Genomic DNA, 24211 nt, shown 5'->3' on the forward strand with positions numbered 1-24211 from the left:
AAAATAGTGTACGTGTGACTCGCTTTCTCGCTCTTACCTATTGTGTTTTCGACATTCCTTCTCGCTCGATGTTATTTACATTTTTAAGTTACTTCATCAGTTATGTTTTCGTTATCGCTAACCAAAACATATGCAACAACAACAACACGGCTAACTAGCCTATCGGTTACCCGTATCGGTTACCTTCTGTCAAATCGTTTTTTCCATGAATGAAACGCGTCCTTTATGTTCAGATAATATTTAATTATAAATAATTCATATATACAATGTTTTTTTACAATTTAAATTATTCCCTTATTACTCTAGTGTACTTTACATATGTGTATATTGATATGTACAAGCTAATTAAGTACAATAACGTCTATTAATAGCTGTGCCCTCTCTGAAACTTTCGAAGCTCAGTGATGACGCCCAATTTTTCCTGCGCTGGTGGTGTTGTTCAACATCAGTTTGCAGAGCCATATGAGTTTTGTAGGGATAATACCGGAAGCCCCAATTCGTGCTATCAAAGTCGATTTATAGGTGATATTGATCCTTTGGTCTTGACCCTTTCCCATAGTATGCTTGTTAGCGCCTTATCTGTGGTACTAAAAAGGCGGGGGGATAGTTGTCGAAGTTTTCTTATAATTTGAGCAAATTTATGTTCTTCCTTCAGCTACAGCTGGAATATTTGGAATATTGCTATGCGCACATCGTCAAAATCAAATTACATAGAATGAGAAAGAAACTAATATCAGTAAGGATAGATTAAAGTTTTTAATATATTTAACCCGAAAAGTGTTCGATAAATAGGGCTCCACAATTAGCTCTTTTCTGAGAGGCCAAAGGCACAACGGACTCAAGGAGATTTCAGATAACTAGAATCAGGGGTACCCGAGGATACTTCGCTGTTGCATTCATAGAGAACACAACATTATAACAAGGGATAATTGATTGATGTTACGATGGAAATTAGACGTGCTACAAAAACAAACAAATGCAGATGACTGTTTAATTCAACAACAACAACAACAACTGTTTAATTCATTATCCGAAGTTCTTGTATGGACGTGCAGTATGAAAAGTGCAAAGTACTGCTAAAACTGATTTCCCCGAGTAACCCGGGAACGAATGGATGTGACTACGCCTATCCTTATTTAGCAGCAGGGTCTAGAACCAGTTCCCTGTTGGACAGGAAAGTAAACGTTTGGTTATCTCCAAGTTGATCATATGCTATTACAGAATATACTCGTTTGCTGCATCCGACCAGTACATCCAACTTTCCCAGATTTTCTGGGCTCAGCAAGGATATCCTCCTGAATGGTGCATTTGTTGCACGCTGCTGCCTGGCCGCTCACCCAACAACACAAGACACGACGGAACTTTCCTTGGGACACCCAAGGTCACTAACGCTTCTCATGGCTCCAGCGGGTTAGGGGGCTTAGAGTATACCCGCGGTAGGCATGCCTGCGTAAGAGGCGATTAAAATGACAACAACAGGCGATTAAAATACCAAATTGGTTCAGGGGACTGTGTAGCGCAACCCGTTCAATGGGTTGCCAGCGCAATATATAGCTTCTCCAACCCAATTGTGAACCTCACCTACCGTGTCCGATACGTCTAAACTTTAGACTCTAAACTTTTAAAGTTTGATCAATTATCCTTTATCTCAGACCATGATCTAATTTTCTGTTCATTTGATGTAGTGCTCGATAACCACAGTGCAGTAGCTAGACCATCCATTTCACCAGATTATCGACGACTGGACGTAAATAACCTTCTTGGCGACATCTCCAGCATAAATTGGTATACTTGTTGGAGCTTGAGTTCGATGCATGAAAAGCTGAGATTTTTAAATGAAATTATATTATACCTCTATACAACTCACGTTCCATTTCGGGTATATAGCAACAGATCTTCCTCTTGCCCTTGGTTTAATAGATCTGTCCGTGCTATGATTATCAAGCGCAATAAGCTTTATTCCCTTTGGAAGAAAAACCGAAGTGACGCAAATTGACGTGCATACAAACTTACACGAAATGAGACCTCAGCCTATATTAGGAGAGAAAAATGCAGATACTACAGTAAAATGTTGAATATATCGTTGCCTAATCATGTTTTGTGGCGTAATCTGAAAAAACTTCGTGTACATGTGAGTGAGAGTTCTGACTGTTCCCTTAATCCTGAAGATCTTAATGCAGCTTTTGTGAGCCAAGCTAACCCGTTTTGTCTTAATACCAGTTTCTCAACCCCTCCCTTATATGTGGTTCCTGTTTGTCAAGTATTTGAGTTTACAGCTGTTTCGGAACTTGATGTTTGAATGGGCTAGGAAAAATGACTTATGCATGAACAGTGAGAAATCATACGTGTTGCCTATATCTAAAAAACGAATAAGTTTCTCAAGTATTCCGCCCTTGCGCGTTGCCAGTAAATGTCTCAAACTCGTTTCAAAAGTGACTAATCTTGGTTTTGTTATTAACACGACGTTGTCCTGTGATGATCATGTAAATTCGGTGGTTAAGAAAGTATACTATATCTTAAGAAACTTACGAATGTCTGCTATTTATACCCCGGTCAATGTTAGAAGAAAACTTGCAATTCAATTGATTATGCCGATCATTTGCTACTCTGAGCTAGTGTACAGTAAACTGAGCTCCCAGTCTGCTCATAAAATTGATGTAGCATTTAATCATGTTACACGTTATGTATTCGGCTTAGCCAGATTTGATCATATATCCAGCTGGAGAGCGCGTCTACTGGGCTGCGAAATCTTCGATTATCTGAAAGCTAGGAACAGCATTTTCCTTTGTCAACTTATCATGTATAAGGAGCCTAGTTACCTATATGATAAGCTAATATTCCCCAGGTCTGCTTGAATCAACGACCTAATAGTACCAACTTATAACTATCTAACATCTGGACGGCTATTCTTTGTCAATGCCATTCGCCCATGGAACTCTATTCCAGTATCCGTACGTAGTAGTCTAAATAAAAGCAACTTTAAAAATGTTCTTTATGCTCATTTTAGTTGAAACCATTATACTTCTTGAGTTTTCGCCATCAATATGTATGAGTGTATACAATGTTTTGTTATTGAATTTAATTATTTGTTTATTTTAGATACTAGTAAATTACGATAATTCTCTATGTTTGATGTGATTATTTAACCTACATAACCCTCTGTTATGACTTTTGTTCTTTTTTACATTGCGATTTATCTTTTTGTTGTACTATAAAAGATCCTAGATCTTATTGTACTAATACTATTTTTGCAATAAACGATGATGATGATGAAGAGCAGAGCATTGCTTATAAGCCTAAGTCTAGAAGGGAGCGAGTTCCAAAGACGTATGGAAGTAATGAAGAACTGGCGATCAGATATTAGCATACGATGTCTGAAGTGGGTAAGGAGAACAGATCTAGACGACTGGAGAAAATTTAGCCTCCGATACAGATAGTCAGGTTCCTTCATATATATTAATTTATGTAGCGCAGTGAGCGTTTTAAGTTTAACAAGGTTATCGAAAGAAAACTATATACACGGCTCAAAAACACTGCGCAATATTCATTTTTAAAGTAGCGCAACAAATGAAATATATGTTTTAATTGCATAAAAAAGGCACTAATTGTATAAAAAATCACTATTTATTTTCCGCAGCGCTGGTAGTTCACGGTATAAGTAAAAAAAATCGCACCGGAAGCGTTTATTTTCCATTGTACTTATAAAATATATAATTTAATTGCAAGACCAGCTCAACTCATTGCAGCACTGCGCAATATTCATTTTTCAACTAGCGCAACAAATGAAACATGTGTTCTAATTGTGTAAAAAATTATTTTGTATTACTAAATTTGTGTGAATTCCTGTTACAAGCTAGAGATGGTCCTTTCGCCTTCGATATTAACATTTTTAAGCAATAATGGTAATAGTCTAGTTGAGGGGTCGACTGCTAATACGCTACCAAAACTATCGAGAGAGGTGAAAAATTTTATCTCTGTCCGGAGATATTTGCAGTTGAAGTTGGCGATTTTCATGTGGTTGTTGTTGTGTTTGTACCCCCAAAAAAATTGTGCATCCACACACCCGGACTTGGCATGGCGTACCCCAGGGTTATTTTTTATAAGCGCGGCCGAAGGCCGTCAACGCAGAAAGGTGTTCTGCGCAAAAATACTATGGATCCGACCCCCCGTTTCGGAGGTACCTGCGGGTCTTTTTTCGGTTTTTCGTTAATATCTTTTGAACGCGTTAAAATTTTTATTTTCGGCCTTCGGATTATTAATACTGATGTCAAGACGCGTCGTTTGACACCTCTTTTTGGTAGCGTATTAGCAGTCGACCCCAACTAGACTATTACCGCAATAATTACTGATGTTATATTGTCAGGAACCACAGGTAAACTGTGTAAGATTCAACACACACGAAGAAAAAAGCATGTGCAATATTTGCAGCCATGCGTAAATCGCCATCAAAATCGTTTTAATTTTAGCGCAGTTCTCTGCGCAAATAGCGCAACCAGTGCACACACCGGTCAAATCCTTGTGCAAATTGGTAATTGGAACAAGGATACTTGAGCAGTGTAATTGGCGTATAACTCAGTGGAACTGTCCTAATGGCAATATGACACAGGGTTGCAAATATACCTATTATGGAGCTGCCAGATCTGTCCTTCAGTAATGTGGTTAAAGGGCAAATTAAACTTCCTTAAGGGCGAATTAATAGTGACTTATAACCATAAAGCCATAACCAGATAAAACAGCTGATCGAACCTACCTTATGGAAGTCAATGTAATCGATTAATGGTGCCATACCATAACGCTAACTCTATTACATTGATTTCCATAAGGTAGGTGTGATCAGCTGTTTTATCTGGTTATGGCGTTATGGTTATAAGTCACCATTTAACCCTAACGCCATAGTCACCATTAATTCGCCCTTAAGGAAGTTTAATTTGGCCGTTAACCACATTACAGAAGGACCTTATGGAAATCAATGTAATCGATTAATGGTGCCATACCATAACGCTAACTCGATTGCATTGATTTCCATAAGGTAGGTGTGAACAGCTGTTTTATCTGGTTATGGCTTTATGGTTATAAGTCACCATTTAACCCTAACGCCATAGTCGTAACCATACCCATATCCATCTCCAATGTGGTCGATTAATGGTGCCTTAACCTAAAAATCGTGAAAATTTCATAAAAATGAAGAAAACGCAGAAAATTACAAACATATTCCACAAAAAATAAGTCTCTTAGTGAAAACGTATCCAAAACAATAAATAAAATATACAAAATGTTAATAGATTCACCAACTCAAATATTTTTAGGTTATGGATATGGCGAAAAACCAAAAACCAATTCGTTGGCAATGGTACGGTTATGGCGTTAGCGTTATGGTATGGCACCATTAATCGATTACATTGGTTTCCATAAGGTAGGTTCGATCAGCTGTTTTATCTGGTTATGGTTTTATGGTTATAAGTCACCATTAATCAGCCCTTAAAGCTGGAGTCATTGGTGCCGTATGTCGTATCGCTGTAGTCGTATCCCTAACGTAATCAGCTGTTTATCGTTACGACGGGAAACCAAAAACCAATTGGTTGGCTACGATACGGTTACGACCTTAGCGGCACCAATAATCGATTACATTGATTCCCATAAGGTTGGTCGAATCAGCTGTTATAAGGTTACCGATAAAGCACCGATGTCTGGAGCTTAATGCCGTCACAACCCTTCAAAAAACGCGGTTACTCTATAAATAATGTAAGGAATACTCCTTTGGGAGTATAGGACTGCTCCAAATCTAATCTGTATTCATACAAAAAATGTGCTCCAATTAACATTGCGATGTCCTAGGAGAGGAGTAGGTGATCCCACTCTCGCTTTGTTTGTGAGTATGCCATAGAGTACATACGTGAGAGTACTTTCCAAGGTACTTTCACTGTAGTACTGCATGGAGCACCCACAGAGGATCATATGCCAAAGTACTAAAGAGGAATTGTGTCGGAAAGAATTATCGAAGTGAATTTAATTTAAAATGAAAGTAAATGAAGAGGGGCAATACAACTTTAATATTTTATACTACGAATATTCTTATGTTATTTAGCATTTGAGTGAATAAAGAAACTAATATAATACGCATACGCTTACGTGAATAAAGAAACTAATATAATGAGGCCGTTCCATTTGTTTATCGAGCTCTGGCTCAAATCTGATTGGAACGATTTGGATCAACTTTATGAGAGCTGGCAGCACTAATATAAAACATCTATTTTGTTGAAAATAACGTACGCAAAATTTTAAGTTACTGATAGAATTATTAACATTTAAATAGTTTCGCACATAAGCAAACTATTTATTTTCCTTAAATCACCCTCAAGTTGTTTACTCTGTCAGTGTTTTTGCTTTTAAATATGGCGAAATGTTTTATGTATACAGAAATGTACACGTATTTAGTTCAGTACTACAATGGCTCAACTATATGGTTGGCTCATCTGACCAGCTGATTTTATATTTTTCATTTCACTGGAGTAGGGATTGTCAGAAGGAGATGGCCAACTTAAAATGAAACCAACGAATTTAAAACATTTGCTTACTACTTACAAATGCTACTAAGTTTTATGTTTTCATTCCATTCCATTCGTCTAACACCAACACGATGATTTTGGCAATGTGAACAAAAGGTATGTTGTTGCTGTAGACATGAGCCAACCATATAGTTGAGCCATGAGTGCTACCAACTCAAAAGTGGTTAGCTGTCAAAAAATCTACTACAGAAAACGAAACGAACAGAACTGCTATATGGATCAGAAATTGAACCAGATAAATATCAGGATCAGAACGTTGTTGTTACATTTGCATGTTAAATTTCTATCCGTATCTCGCTCAAGTCTCAATGGAACGTAACTAATATGTATACATAAAACCAATGCGCTATTGCATTTTATCAGAGTTGCCAAAGTAAAATTTTATTATTAGTTATTTGCATGCAATATTTTACTTTTGGCAACTCTCTTTGATCGTCATCGTGTCGATAAAAAACGAGCAATGATCGGCTGATGATGGGCCGCAAACGCATTGCAAAGGAGTATTGTTAGAGTACTCCAACATGAAGAAAATGGAACACGTAATCCCATGGCGCAACGATACAAGGTGGCAGCATGGAACAGCTGATTATAAATTTTTTTTATTTGATTTGATACATCAACTTCCGGTGCAGTACGATTTTGACATTTGTCCATCGAATTTGCAAAAAACAAAGTACATGGAATTTGTATTTATGTTTGTAGGTATGTCACCATGCTGCCACCTTGTATCATTCCGCTATGCGTAATCCATGGTTCAACTATATACAGGTTGGCTCATCTGTAAAGCAACAAAATATGTCTGTTCAAATTGTCAAAATCTGTGAATTGGTGTTGTTGCGAATGGTATGGAATGGAAACATATAACTTAGCAGTTTTTGTATGTGTACGTAAAATGTTGCCAATGGGTTGGTTTCATTTTGAGTTTGCCATCTCCTTTTGACAATCCCTTCGACCATGCAATGACATAATTAAAATCAGCTGATGAGATGAGCCAACCTGTACATAATTGAACCATGGCGTAATCCAACAATTTTTGCAGAGAAATCACAGAGATTACTCAATGCGCATGTAAACATTATTAGATCAGCTGTTTTTGATGACGTATGGTTTAACCCTTTTCTTTTACCCGAGCGCATTGTACAGGTCTACAAGTAGGATATGTAGCAGCACGCACATACACAGCCACGCTCACCTGATAAAATGCTTGTTCTTGTTCGTTTTTTTTGTGGATGCTATTTGGCACTGTTGTACTTCTTAGGACCAAACAAAGTTTAGTAGCTGCTATCGAAAACTGCTTAAAATTTTTTTTTCTTATATTACAAAGAAATATACTTATTTACTTTCAAACGAGCACTTAATTACATCTCTCTTTAATAACCATATATTTTGGACAATTTTAATTAACAAATTGTGATACTTTTTTACGGGGACGATTGCTAAAACACGACCAAAACCGTCGGGGGAGGTATTAATAGACGCGTTTTTGCCTCGCTTCCAATAATTCGAATACTTTTTCTCTTCGGACTATTGACAACAGGACAAAACGCGTCTATTCATTTTTCTTTCCCCTTTTTTGGACGGGTTATTGCAGTCGACCTCGGTTTCAAACTGTTTTTCGCGGAGAACTTTTGAACGGGTAGAAAAACTTAACTCCCGTGTTTGCATTCTTAATACTGAAATAACTACGCGTCCTCAGATACCCCAATTGAAGACTTTTTTATAATTTTCTGAAGGACCCACATGAGTGCACTTAAAATTTCGTACTAAATTCGTTAAAAGAAATTTACCATCACAGCAACCCATATTTGATATTCCGATCCCTTTTTTGCTTCCCTGTGTCGCTTTAGACGAAGCAACCCCGGTAATTTTGACACTTCTTTCAGTGTCAAAACTCATGTTCCACGTAGGTTCCACTGGGTTCCACGCTAGTTTGACACTGACCGAAGTGTCAAACTGCCGTGTGTTAGAAAAGGAAAGAAATTGTTTCCCTCTCATACATATCATACTTGTAAACCTGTACAATGCCCGAGCGTTTATATATACATATTTGGTGTTATTTGTGAGAATTTTAATTAAATAATTATATTAATAATGCGATGTGCTGTTTGGGTGTAACAACAACAACAAGAAAACCGCTGAAAACAAATGGAGATTATTCCATTTTCCGAAAGATGCAGTAGTGCCTAAGAAATGGCTTCATTTTTGCCGCCAAAAGGACGTAGTGAATCTCAAAACAGCATGCATATGTGAAGTGCATTTCACTCCCGAAGATTTCGAAAGAAATATGCAATACGAATTAATATTTTATGATTATATAATATAATTATTAATAGCAGCCTAAAATAAATTTGATACATTATATGGTTATTAATATATCTACATCTTTATATAAACACCATTATACGGTACGGTAAATAGTTGTGTAGATGCTGGTTGTCCGCCGGATGCACCCGTTGCTAAACCTGATTGTCGTGTGTCTGTGTTTTGGTGGTCCAATTGGTAAATTTTCTTTGAAAATTTCACGAAAAACACGAAGTTTGATTGGTTCTCCTATATCCACGAATAAATCATGCTTAGCACCATCTTCTAGTGGATATTCCCATACCCAAGCTTGTTCAGCTTCCTCGAACCGAGAGGATGTTGTAATGCAGATGGCGGTATTAATGTATCACCGCCTAGATAAATAAAAAAAAATATAAAAAACAAAAAGAATTTCGGACATTTTTTTACTCAATTTTCCGCTCCAATAGGAAAATCCTTTTTTTAAGATAATGGCGTACGTTGTTACGCGTATATATGTAGCGCTATTAAATTAAGCTAGAATCCATTATGCATCAATGTTACTGACTGCTTCCTCGTTTCCTGATATAATAATTTCACCTACTTTCTCATTATTATCCGAAGTATATTCAGTTTCATCGGCTGTCCTCTTGTCGTCGTTATTTAGGTCTCCCACCTCACTGGTTTCATTCACACGATAGGCTTGAAAACTTCCAATTTTTTTACCATCTATGTAATGGTACTGTAAGAAACATTTACTGCATACGTAAGCTGGATCTTGTAGTTGACGGTCACTATTTGTTACTATAAAAGTATACCGTCCTGTACCACACATATTGCATACACGGCTATTAAATGAACCAAATGAGCAAAGACGTGGATATTGTTGACGCTGGCCCCACGCCATACCAGGTACTAAGACTTCAACTTGTGAGATTACGAAAACATGCTCGCAATTTCCATGATGCTGATACAATTGTGGAAATCCAATGCTAACGGACAAATCTAAAAAACGTGTTTTTTCCATTTGTGCCACTTCAAAACTTAGATCTTTTAAGCCAACTGCTTTTTTAGCCCACTTTCGTATAATCTCTGAATAATCAGGGTTGTTGGGAATTCGTAGATCATTGTAGAACGTATTGTTTATAAAGAAGTATGCCGGATCGGTTATTTTTGTTGGTAGCTCAGCATTTGGATTATCACTTACATCAAAAAAGCGTTTCTTTTTACAGACACATGCTATCCTATCTCTCAATTCACTCAAATAGTTCGTGCCTAAACAGTCAAACTCTTCAGCAAAAACGGGTTTTTCCAAACTTTGTCCTGTATGTACAGCACGCGCAGGCCTATAAATCCGCACTTTTACAATTAAGTCATTATAAAAGTTTAGAGAATCGAAGCCTTCAATTTCTTGTTGCGCAGGAATAGGAGTCATTGGAAATGTTTCTCGTGTGCGTTTAAATGGATTTCGACTAGCGCTGCTTTTTCCTGTCATAAGCTCATTGTACGTTTTTAGATTGATGTCATTTATTACCAAAGAAATACGACCTGGGTTGGTAATACCTGGTTCATATTTGATGGGTTTGATATCATTTTCATCAGCTAGGTGCTCTAACGAGCATTTCTTTGATACGCATATAAACTGTTCTGGCCGTTCAGATAATTGCATTGCATTCTGTATATCTATAGGGCTTTTCGGTATAATCGTAGATTCCAATGTCGATTTCCAATCTTGAAAAAATTGCTGAAGTGAAATGGGCGGTCGCATTTCTACACCAAGTATTTCTTCCATTATGCTAATTATAATTTTTATTTATATTTAAGGCTTATAATTAGTTAGTATCTATACGGCGGCAGAGTCGTGTGCTTTAAATAATTTTATTGCCTCTTCATATGACATATTTACTCGAAGTTTTTCGGAGTCGGCTAATCTTTCATGTTTTTCTCGATCAACAGAATGGATTTCTTCTGTAGATGTCTCAGAAATATTCTCATTTAATTGATCTTCCGTTGATTCCAATATTTTTTTTTCTACAAAAATGCGCTCAAAATTTATAACTTTATTGGTTTTTGCTGTATACTTAAATTTTTGCCGGCAACTATTTTCGAAGAGGGGATCTGATGGGTTTGCATCTACATCCTTTTCAAAGAAGACACATGTACCCATAGGATAATCATAAGCTCCTGTGGATGTAGTTTGATAAGATTTTTTATGCTTAATACATTGTTTAAATTTTTTTTGGAGCTTACCTTTGAACACGTTTCCGTTCACTTCAGCTATTGGGTCTTCCTCAAATCCAATTATTTTTACAATTGCATTTTCACTTAATTCAAGTGGAGCAAGTTGGTTTTTGAAATCAGCGTACACTAAAATTTCTTCTTCCTCATAATCCGATTCTTCATTTGCATTCATTCTGCAGTATATTGTACATTGTAAATTTTACCAAGTAGCGCAACTAACAGCTGATCGGTGAAAATTCGCACATTCACACGCACAGTTCTCGACTCAGTTTCAAAACAAAACTTTAGATTATTTAATTAAAATTTTAAAGTGAGATAATCCTTACAAATTTATGTATACAGAATATATATGGCGTTTTTGTTGTTATTAAAACAATAGTTTTATTTATAATAAAGCTTTTATCATTTTTATTTTTAACTTTGAAAAATCTCCGAACACCATTCCTTCATTATATGACATTCGACTGCCTAGTCCACTGCCTTCCACTCTATTCGCAACATAACCTCTACTTAAGCTGCCAAACTATATAGTAAACAATGATATTGTAGGATAATCTGATTGTGCTTCACGTTATTATTTTTGTTAAAGATGGCATTTATCGTGCCATACGATATTCCATATCTCGATGTGACTTTTCCTTAACAAATCACCTACCCGTGTGTGATTTGTGCTTTTCATTATAACTGTTCGTTCCAATGAAGCCTGACCCAGATACGGATAGAAATTTAACATGCAAATGCAACAACAAATTGATCCATATCCAACCATGGCGGAACGATACAAGGTGACAGCATGGTGACATACCTACAAATCTAAATAAAAATTCCATGTATTTTGTTTTTGTAAATTCGATGGACAACTGTCAAAATCGTATTGCACCGGAAGTTGATATATCAAATCAAATAAAAAAGTTTATAATCAGCTGTTCCATGCTGCCACCATCTTTCCACCATGTATCCGACGCAGCGGTTGACACAATCATTCTTACTTATCCACATCTATTGGCATCGGTTATTGGTGCTTTAACTTAAAAAAGGTGACAATTTTATGAAAAAGAAGAAAATATTAAAAATTTTGAAACAATTCCACAGAAATAATAAGTTACTTAGTCAAAATGTATCCAAAACAAAAAATAAAATATCAAAAAAGCTAATAAATTCAACAACTGAAATAAAACACAAAAACGAATTAGTTGGTTCAGTATCTATGGTTATGGCTAGGGCGTTATAATATGACACCATTGACCAATTTACTTAACTTCCGTAAGATTGTTCTTAGGTTATTCCGGTAAATTTTTTGAAGGTTTATCGTATTGTGCAAGGTTACTTGACCTATTACGTTTTTAGTGCAAATAAAACAAGTTTATTCACTGTTATAGCCTGACGTTTCGCTAGTAGTCCTATCATTTTCAAGGGCGGAATCTATTTTCATCAACAACATTTTTCACATTATTAATATATGGTATTGTTACGAATATTAGCAACACTAAGGGGTACTGCCATCTCTAAGCCGATGCTAAGCAGTGATTGTATGCACATCCATAAATCAATCATTATGTATCTACATAAACGAATCAATCATTATGTCTACACAAATGTATGAACACGCAGCGGAGAAGCAACGCACAACCACATGCATATATCTGAGATACTCCCGAAAGTATGCAATGAGAGAAGCTATAAAATCGTGCATCTGTAGTTACAGCTGAGAAAATTGATAGCTGATGGCCAACTAGTAGATTCTGGAAATGGAAGCGCCTAGAAGATGCGAACGAGGAAATCAGAGAGTATAAAAGGCAACAACGGTAGAGGCGCAATAAGAAGTTTTGATTAAGACGCTATCTGGCGAGCAATAGCAGTATTATTTATTGTGAAGTACTCTAATAAAGGCCATTTTTCCATTATTCAATATTGGAGTTATTTATTCAACAGTTTAGTGATTCGAAACTTAGTAGAAGATTTGAAATAAGCGAAATTTCAAGTAAATTCGTTACAGTATAAATAAAATTGTTCGGATCAGATACGTATTATGGATAAGACAAGTTTGCCACGAGCTTTAAAGTTGACATATTCATAACGCTATAGTAATAATCAAATTTTTATTTTTATAAAATTGCCATTGGTTATTAATACCATAACCTTAAATATTTTTAAATTCCATAAGAAAATGGAAAAACTCACGACTAAATTCCATAAATAATAAGTCACTTAATCACAAAACGTATCCAAAAAAAAATTAAATATCCAAAAAGTTAGTGAATTCACCAAAAGAAATATTTATAGGTTATGGACATGGTAAAAACCCAAAAACCTATTGGTTGATATGGAGCCAACGGACCAATTGGGGTGGGAAAGGACCATTTTTGATCCAAATGGACTATCGTGGGAACCGTGTTGACGATATCGTCTGCCGCAAGAGAGCAATTGTCAAATTTGTTTTCGTCCTTATTTTCTAAAACTTGGTGTTCACTTTCACAGCAGGTGTTTGTGATAGAGAATGCCGACTTACACACGAATATTTTTGTTCCAGAAACACGATATATGAAGCAGAGGGGGTGACGAGGAAAGCGGACGTGCACCGAGTTTCTTGTGTTTGGAAACTTGCTTTGTGCTCTCTTTTTCTTATTGTTAAATTCTGGTTTTTGTTTTATTGCATTTTTTCGTGGATTTCGAACACAAATTTTTATAATTTAAATTGATATTCCCAATGTTTCGCAATAATATTTCAATGAACTCGAAATATCGACACTAATAAAATAATGATATATTCAATATTAACCAATCGTCTTTTAATAATATATATTGTGGCCTCGAGCTCCAACAATCTTCAACAAAGTACTCTTTAAAGGCCGATAATAAGAATATAATAAATATTTCAAACAGTCAATAGAAAGATAGATAATTAATTGAGGATCGCATTGCGATCATTGGTCTATTGTGCCCTCATCTGCTTCACAACACCTCATCCAAGCCGACATCTATGATGAACCCTAGCAGTTCACCTGGCTTGAGGGATTTGATGTGAGAATTCTCTGGCCATGGTGAGCCCATAAACTTAGCTCTACGTCTTGAGATTGCATCACACTCCAGGAGGATATGGTCCGCCGTCTCCGCTGATCGATCACAAAATCGGCATGTGTTGTTCGATATTATACCCAGCTTTTGCATGTGGCTGTTCAGTCTACAGTGTCCTGTAAGAATAGCTGTTAGAATTCTTAGGTTATTTTTCGAGAGGCCTATAAATGCCCTGTATCGAGTTGTGCAGTAACCCCCTAACAGTAGCTTAGATTGTCTCAGGCCTGGCATATTACGCCAGTGTTCTTCCCTCTTTTCCTTTTCTTCTGCTAATAGATGCCCCCTAATTTCCTGCGGGCCCACTGGCAGGAATGGCTCAGGACCAATAGGTCGTATCGTTGCTGCTTCTCTGGCCAGGCTGTCCGCCTGCTCGTTTCCCTCGACTCCCCTGTGGCCAGGAACCCAGGCCAACAGTAGTTCATTGTGTGTATGTTTCCGCTGAAGGTTCAGGTCCGCGCACTGGCTTATGGCGAATACCTCCGCTTGAAAAATGCTCGGGTATGCTCCCAGGGGTATTGATATCTTGGCTCTGGGTCCAACGACTCCAGATCCAATCCCCTCTGGGGTCTTCGAGCCATCGGTATACCATAATATACTGTTTAGCTGCTGAATGCTCTCAATTCTGTTTTCTTCCCACGTACCCTTGTCTTCCAGTTCTACTTTATATCTTTTCTCATATACTATCTGCCTGAGGATGGCATCCCTCGGGAGTTGAGAGGTGGGGGTCTTCTCTCTCAATTCCTCCATGTTCCGGGACGATATGACTTTACCTTTGCCCGAGCCCTCCTTGACGATATTAAGGAGGGCTCGCTTGCATGACTGCTCTATCGATATATGCAGCGGGGTTAGATCGAGGATAGCTTCCAGCGCTGTTGTGGGGCATGTGCGCATAGCTCCCGTGATGCACACACATGCCAGTCGCTGAAGTTTTGACAGTGCTTGCCTCGTCGTCGCCCGAGTTGTTCTCGATGCCCAGGCTATTGACCATATGTTATCATAGGTTTTACTATCATGGTATACATCCATCTTAGCACGTGTGGGCTACAGCCCCATGATTCGCCTGCTAGACGTTTGCATACCATGATGGACCTCGTGGCCCTAGTCTTCATGGAGTCGAAGTGTTGTTTCCATAAGAGCTTGGTGTCAAAAGTGATCCCCAAGTATTTCACTGCGGTTCCATATTCTAGTTCCACGCCATCTATTGTTATTGCTCTCAGGGCTGGTAGGACCCTTCTTCTGGTGAAGGGGATGATGGTTGTCTTAGATGTGTGGATGTTAAGACCCACATTGGCGCACCATTCCCTTGTAATGTTCAATGCTCTTTGTATTATGTCACAGAGCGTACTCTCGAATTTACCCCTTGCAATTATAACCCTATCATTGGCATCTTATGCCACTGTCTGATAGCTTTTGCAGGAGTTCATCCACTACTAGGCTCCACAAAAGGGGTGACAGGACACCTCCCTGGGGGAACCCTCTCGTTGTAATAACCTTAACTGCGCTGCTGCCTACTTAAGCTTCAGCGATTCTTGTGCGGAGTAGATTGTCAATCCATCTCTGGATTGGCACCTGAACTCCTCTTCTCTGCAGTGCTATGTTTACGCTTTCGTGAGATGTGTTGTCAAAGGCACCCTTCTGGCACTGTTTTCCCTGTTTCGAACGCCCTCTGTATTTCAGATGTTAACTGGTACAGAGCTGTGTCCGTGGACCTACCCGCTCTGTAGGCATGCTGGTTATAATGTAGGGGCCAGCTCTTGAGGGCGTTCGACCTGATTTCTTGGTCTATTATCTTTTCCATTGCCTTCAAGACAAAGGAGGTTAGACTTATTGGTCTGAAGGACTTTGCCTGTGAATAGTCCTTTTTACCTACTTTTGGTATGAATACTACTCTTGCTCTTCTCCATATCGTGGGTATATATACCAATGCCAGGCTATCTCTCATGATCCTGGCGAGATGTGGGATGATCTGTGTCCCTTGCTGCATTAGCGCCGGGTAGATGCCATCCACCCCCGGAGATTTGTATTTCTCAAAAGATTCCACTGCCCATCTGACTCTGGCCTCACAAAAGAGGGAGTTGGCTAGTTGCCAGTCCGATGGGGTTGGTCTGACTCTGGGGAATACAGGTTCCGGTACTTGCGGGGAGGCCTCAGGAAAATGCGCTTGTAGCAAGGCCTTTGCTCGCTCTTCCACCGTTTCGGTATAGGTACCGTCTGGGAGCCTAATTGCTAGGTTTGTCTGTCTCTGCTCTTTGGCTAGGGCGTTGTGTAGCCTTGCCGCTGCAGGCGTGCTGGAAATTTCCTCACAGAAATTCCTAAAACTTTCCCTTTTTGCTTTTCTTATCTCTTTATTGTACTTAGTTAGATTTTGGGTGTATTCCTCCCAGTTGTCGGTTCTCCTTGCCTCGTTAAAGAGTGTTATGCCTTCTGTTGGGCCTCCACTCTTCCCGGTTTCGTTTGGTGTCGTTCCCTTTCTGGGTCCTATCGCAGCTACCTTGTGAGCTGCTTCCAGAATCATGCTTCGACGGTGATCGCCCATGCTTACTCGGCTCTCTAGAGGGCCTGCTAGGATGGTTGTTGCCACCTTCTCTCGTATGTGTAGAGGTACCTTCGGAGCTACGTTTAGTTGCTGTACCTCTTTCCTTGGGAGGCCCGCGATGCTCTATGGTGGTACTGGGCCCTCCATGGTTCGCGGGTTTATTGCTCGACGCCTGTCCCTCCTGCTCCCCTCTTTTGATTTGCCCGCGCTGCTCACCAGTGGCCGAGATGCCTCTGGGGATCGCGGGTTTCGTCGCCTTTTGCTTATTATGCTCTTCTGGCCCGCGTTGCTTTCCTTGGGTATCTGTGTTGCCCTTTGGGTTGGCCGGTTCTCTGCGCACTCCAGCACTCCAGTCAATAAATAAAGCAAGTTTTTAAAAAGAATTGAAATAAAAGGTCAAATTGACGGTTAGAAAAAGTCGCCATGTAAATATGATACGCAACTCCAACAGAGAAGTTGCCGATAATCGCAAACAAAACTTTTTGTATGTAAACTTCGACTTAACAAATGAGTTCAATGAATCGGAAAGATTTAATCGAGAAATCATTCCTCGTGTTCCAGATACGGATAGAGATTTAACGGCCAAATGCACCAACAATGTAATTTGGGTGTTAATTCCCTAACTGTGAAAAACTGAAAAACGCAAACTTATTGAAAACTCAACAAAAATTACACTTTAAATTTTCATGCGATTCGGTAAAGTATTGTGCACGTTGTTTTGCTGAATGGGTGCTGAGTGTAAAAGTCTTATGTCAGTAAGAAAATGTTTATCAAACGCCATGAAAAGAAAAAAGTTATTCTGCAACAGTGCGTATGTCTGAATAGTGTACATTGGCTGTCAAGAAAACTCACCAAGTTCTTAAAGGTGAGTTTTCTTGTTCACAGTTTTTCTTTACATAATCAGAGTTTCATAGTTTAAAGCCGGAGCCATTGGTGCCGTATGTCGTATCGCTGTATCCGTATCCCTAACGTAATCAGCTGTTTATCGTCACGACGGTAAACCAAAACCCAATTGGTTGGCTACGATACGGTTACGACCTTAGCGTCACCAATAATCGATTGCATTGATTCTCATAAGGTTGGTCGAATCAGCTGTTAAAAGGTTACCGATACGGTTACCGATAAAGCACCAATGTCTCCAGCTTAAGGCCAAATTAAACTTCATTGTTAGGGGTGGTCGTAACCATATCCATATCCATCTCCAATGTTATCTATTAATGGTGCCTTAACCTAATATTCGTGAAAATTTCATATAAATGAAGAAAACGCAAAAAATTACAAACATATTCCACAAAAAATAAGTCTCTTAGTAATAACGTATCCAAAACAAGGTTATGGCGAGAACCAAAATTAAAATGGTTGGATATGGTATGGTTATGGCGTTAGCGTTATGGTATAGCACCATTAATCGATTACATTGATTTCCATAAGGTAGGTTCGATCAGCTGTTTTATCTGGTTATGGTTTTATGGTTATAAGTCAGCATTAACTGCCCTTTTACACAATTTTTCCTGTACACTTTAAAACTGACAGATAGTGTATAGGGCCCGGGGATCAAGATTCGATAGCTGAGTTCCATCTCTAGGTAAAGTGAAGAACAAACAAAATAGTAATTTCTTTCTATTGGAATTTTTTATATCTCTCTAGTTTTTAATATCAATTACAAACCATATAAAAATTAATCATCGCAATGCGCAATATTTGTTTTAATTAAGTTGTGCACGTACCCGTAAGCGTTGCCTATGTTTGAAATACCTCTAAGCATAATTAGGATACAGCTCCCCAGAGCTTATCACTCAAAATATAATGTGAATGGGACGAACAGGTACCAGTAAATATAATTTGATAAATTATTATGTACTAAATATTAAGTATTCTGTAGACATAATGAATGAACGTATATCCACAAAAAATGAGGAAAGTGACGAAATACCTGGCACATGTGAAGGTGCAAGCGCGCTAACATCAAGCGTTTTTACTGTGGCATCAACAACTAAAGAAAAGCGCAATTGGTTTAAATCGTTAACAAGAAGAAAAAGAACTGACACACAAATATCCTTGGCTGATGTACCATCCACCTCTAGAGAAGCGCCTCGTATACAAAATAACAACAATGAACCTATAATACAGCTCGTAAGCAATAGAAACACAATAGCAATTGAAAACGATACAAACACAACCACCAAAGCATTAAATATAAGTGGCTCATCTGGACGTAAACGTAAAGAAGAAAAAAATGTTTTTCAACGTTTACGCAAAAAGATGGGTATTCGATTTTCCTCATTAAAACACCACAATGATTCTGTCGATAGAGTTGGAAGTGGTCGTGCTGGTGCTGGTTGCGCGGGAGGAACAATAAATGCATCAAATGAATTTTTAACTCACTCGCCCATACGTGAACCTCGGCTGCAGTTTCACTATGCACAAAATATTCCAATTGATGAGCAAGAAATGACACCCTTTACACATGGCTATAAGCGTTTCATAGTAAAGAAATGGTTGCAAAATGAGTCAAGACCTAATCACATAATGTACACTGCATGTTCAGAAATGTTAAGGTAGGATTAAAAAAATTTTCATAAGTGGAAGATATGTATATTATACATACATAGAACGTTTCATATTTCAAATAGTTTTTAGGTACACGTTTTGTCGATTTTCGTTGGTATATCAAAAAAGGAAAAGATATTATTAACAACTTCCCTGTCCCCATACAAAGCGCTTTGAGAAGGCCACACACCCACTAGTTTTTTGTATTGCTCAGAGAGTGCATACTGAGTGCATAATGTGTAAAAAGGCCTTTTGCTTTGAATGCTATAACGAAAGACACACTTGATTTTATTAATTTAAATGAATAAAAACATTCTCTTTTGTATTTAATTTTTATATATTTCCTGTTTCTTCTACCGAATAAAGGGCTACTATCAAAAAAGAGTTTTCGAAATTTTATTTAATTTTCCTAAAGTTTAGGTCTTTTGATATACGCTCACATAGAATTCATAAATACATATATCTGTGGCCAAAAGCAATAATCGCCTAAGTTCTATCCTATCTTCTATCTATCTAAGTTCTATCCTTTTACATGGTACTTAGGCGGTTATGGCTTATGACCACAGATATAACGACACGCTTATAGCAAGAAAGCTTCTCTAAGTTGTATAGATAAATGAGTCACATGTGACTCATGAACTTATTTCAATACGCTCTCGTGAGTCACATATGACTCATTGTACAGGGAAGTTGTTAAAATATATTTCTCCAAACACTGAAATTCGACAAAATAACTATTAGAAGTTAACTCTGCTATTTGTTCAGAGCAGTTACTTTGGTATACTCTCAGCATCCGGTATGCTGGTTAAAAATTATAAAAATACATTATTCTTTATAGCAGGGCTTTAATTACTTAGAGATCAAAATTTATAAGTTACTGTATACATAAAAACATATTTTATATCAATTATAGCCAAGTTTGGTACTGGGGCGAAATATCCAGACTCGATGCTCAAAGGCAACTTAGCGACAAACCCACTGGTTCGTTTCTGGTTCGCGACTCTGAAACACGTGGATGTCAATTTACGCTTAGCTTTCGTATTGTTAATGTGACATTTCATTATCGTTTAGAATATCGTGATGGCTATTGGCATTTTGAAGAGTTACAGTATGAATCTATTGTGGAAATGATTGAAGATATACTTTACCGTTGTACCAACGATAATTTTGTATGTTTCGTAAAAGTACAAAATGAATTACAACCGCCTTGTCCAGTCATATTAAAGTATCCACTTAGTCGTTACTTTAAAATGCCACAATTGCAGGATTTATGCAGAAGGGTAATACAACAACATACTGCTTCCGAAGAAATTGCAAAGCTGCCAATACCACCCAAGCTTCAAGCATATTTAAATATAAAGCGTGAACTAGTATTTCATAGTTAATCAAGAATTCACTATATTTAAGTTGAAAAACTAAAAGTTGGAATTATTTGTACAAAAATTATTTTGCTGATAAACAATTAAAACATGTAAAAGTTGATCGGATAATACTAAAAATTAGTGAAAGCCAAATATGTACATATCGCTCGTTTACATCAATAGTGTCACAACTCAAAAAACACAATTTTCCAAGAGAGCCATTCAAAGATTTCAGCACGTGGTAAATTATTAACTGATCACAAAAATTTTTAATACAACATAGATCATGATATTGGGTACGTTTATATGTTATTAACTCAAAAGTCGTGTTTTTTGAGTTATTACACTATTGAAGTTAATGAGCGATATGTATATCCTATGTATATTAGGCCGTTTCAGAAACTCGTATTTATATTTTTTGACGTTTCACTCTACCAAAGAATCTTTATAAAATTACATATAGTGTGACATAATCATAGTCATAGTAGATCCCGCATTAATGTGTCAGCAGGGTGTACCATAGATTCTGGGTTCAAGACCGAATCGAATCTTTAGAAAGTGTGTTTTCAACTAGAAACGAATTATCTTTGTGGGGTCGCCTCTCGGCAGTAGTTTGGCGAAATCTCCAGGTGTATTTCTGCCTTTCTTAGATCAAATTCATCTGCTTGCATATGTATGTGGATCGCGCCCCACCAATTTGTGGCCAAAATAAAACACTAGCACAAAGAAAATTGGAAGAGAAGCTAAGCCTAAATCCCCTAGGAGGTATTGCGCGCCTTGTATACATATATATTTTACATCACAGTCAAAATTAAAATTTAGCAACAGATTTTTGACGTTGGTTTTTAAAGGTCTTTCTGTCAAAATAGCTGAAACTAAATTTTGGTTTTTTCGACTATGGCAATAAGTTTATGTTTCATTGTTTGTTTGCAATTTAAACACGCAAAAGAAACTTATAAGAGTCTCGTATTTGTTGTAAAGTCTTAAGTTTTTAGTTGTTTCCATGGTTTCTATTATAAAAGTTGATTAAAACATACATAGCTCATACGACGAATAGGAGACCTTGTTAATTGCCTATATGTGCTAGTATTTCATCAGCATATGTAACCCGGCCTATGAAAAGGTGGCTTATGACTCACAAAAGAAATTGCGAGAAACAGCTGTTAGCAGCTGTTTTTTTAGTCATAACCTTTTCATAGGCCGGGTCCCATATGTAATTTGACAACCATGAAAAAATTTTAATTCCGTAAAAAGAAAATGGTTGCGGTCTGTTATACTCCTGGAAGGATCGCCAAATGTTATACTCTTAGTATAACCAATTAATATAAATTTATTTGAATAATAATACTGTTATTTATTATTATTTAAGTTAAAGGAAATTGATGTTTACAATTAGATAGAAAATTAAAATATGAAAATTTTTAACATTCATTGAAATCAAAAGAAAATATAATTAATAAATTCAATTTTTCAAATAACATATCTAAGTGGTACAATAAACAAGTACCACTACACGGTCAAATATGTATGTATATGTACTAGGGATGTAACGGAACTGAGTTCACCGGAACTGGAACTTACATGTTTGCTTGGAATCGAAAATGAAATCGGAAGCTAAAGGCCAAATTAAACTTCCTTAACCCTAACGCCATAGTCGTAACCATAGCCATATCCATCTCCAATGTGATCGATTAATGGTGTCCTAACCTAACCTAAAAATCTTGAAAATTTCATAAAAATGAGGAAAACGCAAAAAATCACAAACATATTCCACAAAAAATAATTCTCTTAGTCAAAACGTATCCAAAACAATATATAAAATATACAAAAAGTTAATAAATTCCTCAACTCAAATATTTTTAGGTTATGGATATGGCGAAAATCCAAAAACCAATTGGTTGGCTATGGTATGGTTATGGCGTTAGCGTTATAGTATGACACCATTAATCAATTACATTTCAATAAGGTAGGTTTGATCAGCTGTTTTATCTGGTTATGGTTTTATGGGTATAAGTAACCATTAATTAGCCCTTAAGCAAGGTACCCGAGACGCACATCCCTCTCACAAATGGAGAGAAAACTGTGAACAGTGTTGTTCGCTTCATAGAAAATTTTAGTGCAAACGCATTTGACCGTAAAAAAAACACTGCTAATATTAAAGGCTTCTTTACCCAGTTGTTAAAACTGGTATTAGAACTAAGAAGCCTGAGAGTTACTGACTTTTACATAGTATTTAAAATGAACGAAAGTGCTAGTCACAATGGTTTTGCTCTCAAAAAAAATATCTATATATGTGACCCGGCCTATGAAAAGGTGGCTTATGACTCCAAAAAATGTTTCCACTTTTTTCTGGTTTCGATAGTTTTTGAGACGCTCTTTCACGTGGTGAAAACTAGAAAGTCTTAACTTGCTTAGAAGTGTTCTGGAGATGATATTTTCATCCACTTCCATTTGACCATCAGTTTGAAACAATGCTTGTAGTTCGTACTCGTAATTGATGCCAACATCATCGAAAGAATCATCATCATTCTCTTCGTTTTCACAGAAATATGTTTGAAAAACCTCGCAAAATTCTTCTTCGACAGACATTATTCACAAGCGACACACGTCCTACTCGTTCAGCATTGCTTTTAAATCTGAGCACTAACACGATTTTTTTTCGGTCAGAAACCGGTTTGTGTTTTGCATTGAAAAAAACATCGCTCTTTATATACACACACGAACTTATCTCATTTATGCTCTTTTGCCTTTTTTGGTTGCCTTTTGGGCATGATTGTTCATAATGCAAAAAAGAAAACCACTAAGAAACTGAAGAAATGGATTGTTTATCTTTAACAGCTGTTTCTCGCAATTTCTTTTTATAGTCATAAGCCACCTTTTCATAGGCCAGGTCACATATATAGAAATGGAGGCTATTTTTCCATGTAAAGGGATGCAGCTCAAACGAGTGAACCAAACATAAAAAAAAAATGTAAGGCGCGATAGCCTCCGAAGAGATTTAGGCTGAGCTTCTCTTCCAATTTACGTCAGATGAGTTTTCACTGAAAGCTTTTCATGGCAGAAATACCCAAACACTGCCGAGGGGCGACCCCGCTTAGAAAAATTGTCTTCTAATTGAAAAAACTTGTTTCTAAAATTTTGATGTAGCTTTGCCTAGAGCGTGAACCCAGGATCTTCGGTGTGGTAGGCGGAGCACGCTACCATCACACCCCGGCGGCCGCCGTTTTGACCAAACTTACACCCGTTTTATGTACATGGACCCTTATTGTTTTGGTTCTTTAATTTTTAAAATTAAATACACTACGATCCTAAAGCCCAAAGAAAGGACCCGGTATTTTTTCAAATATGAATGTAAAATATGAATATCAAACGAGCTTTAATAAAAGGTAAACTTTTTGCGAAATGTTGTTGTAGTAGCGATATCTTAACCCGTGGTTCAGGGGTATTATCTATCTTATATATTGTATCGAATTTAGTAAAACTCCGCTTATTTTACACCTTCTGCTAACGTTCGAATCGCTAAACTGTTGAATAAATTACTCAAATATTCAGTATTGCAAACTGGTCTTTATTTAGATTACTTTGGGAGTAGTACTTCACAT

At 37.3% G+C, this 24211-nt stretch overlaps 3 protein-coding genes and 1 long non-coding RNA gene across 5 annotated transcripts; 1 reads left to right on the forward strand and 3 right to left on the reverse strand.

Moving 5' to 3' along the window:
• Positions 1-228: 228 nt before the first annotated feature.
• Positions 229-3214, reverse strand: LOC137246870 (uncharacterized). Of its 2 annotated transcripts, none has more exons than XR_010951729.1 (3): positions 3023-3214; positions 1582-2963; positions 229-681 (listed from the first exon to the last, which is right to left on the reverse strand). It is a non-coding gene; the product is annotated as an uncharacterized lncRNA (long non-coding RNA). The 2 variants fall into 2 exon arrangements; XR_010951728.1 differs by having other exon boundaries at positions 1582-2766; positions 2820-3214.
• Positions 3215-8878: 5664 nt separating this feature from the next.
• On the reverse strand, positions 8879-10638 carry Pbp49 (proximal sequence element A Pbp49). Its single transcript, XM_067777890.1, has one exon. The coding sequence runs from the start codon at positions 10636-10638 to the stop codon at positions 9394-9396; it is 1245 nt and encodes a 414-aa protein (XP_067633991.1). The 3' UTR covers positions 8879-9393.
• A 51-nt stretch (positions 10639-10689) lies between these two features.
• LOC137246872 (general transcription factor 3C polypeptide 6) lies at positions 10690-11726 on the reverse strand. The gene is made up of 3 exons (XM_067777892.1): positions 11628-11726; positions 11097-11267; positions 10690-11030 (listed from the first exon to the last, which is right to left on the reverse strand). Exons 2-3 carry the CDS (start codon positions 11257-11259, stop codon positions 10690-10692), a joined length of 504 nt encoding a protein of 167 aa, XP_067633993.1. The 5' UTR covers positions 11260-11267; positions 11628-11726.
• A 6534-nt stretch (positions 11727-18260) lies between these two features.
• Socs44A (Suppressor of Cytokine Signaling at 44A) lies at positions 18261-24012 on the forward strand. The gene is made up of 3 exons (XM_067774400.1): positions 18261-18523; positions 18581-19256; positions 20162-24012. Exons 1-3 carry the CDS (start codon positions 18511-18513, stop codon positions 20631-20633), a joined length of 1161 nt encoding a protein of 386 aa, XP_067630501.1. The 5' UTR covers positions 18261-18510; the 3' UTR covers positions 20634-24012.
• Positions 24013-24211: the final 199 nt, after the last annotated feature.

This window comes from Eurosta solidaginis, chromosome 3 (assembly GCF_040869045.1).
Source record: "Eurosta solidaginis isolate ZX-2024a chromosome 3, ASM4086904v1, whole genome shotgun sequence".
NCBI lineage: Eukaryota > Metazoa > Arthropoda > Insecta > Diptera > Tephritidae > Eurosta > Eurosta solidaginis.

Excerpts from the sequence above, each read along its gene's own strand:
- Pbp49 (XM_067777890.1), bottom strand. The coding sequence starts at position 10,638 with ATGGAAGAAATACTTGGTGTAGAAATGCGACCGCCCATTTCACTTCAG.
- LOC137246872 (XM_067777892.1), bottom strand. The coding sequence starts at position 11,259 with ATGAATGCAAATGAAGAATCGGATTATGAGGAAGAAGAAATTTTAGTG. Across the intron at positions 11,031-11,096 it reads GAACGGAAACGTGTTCAAAG|GAGCTTATGATTATCCTATG; the intron begins GTAAGCTCCAAA and ends CTACATCCACAG.
- Socs44A (XM_067774400.1), top strand. Across the intron at positions 19,257-20,161 it reads GCATGTTCAGAAATGTTAAG|CCAAGTTTGGTACTGGGGCG; the intron begins GTAGGATTAAAA and ends TATCAATTATAG.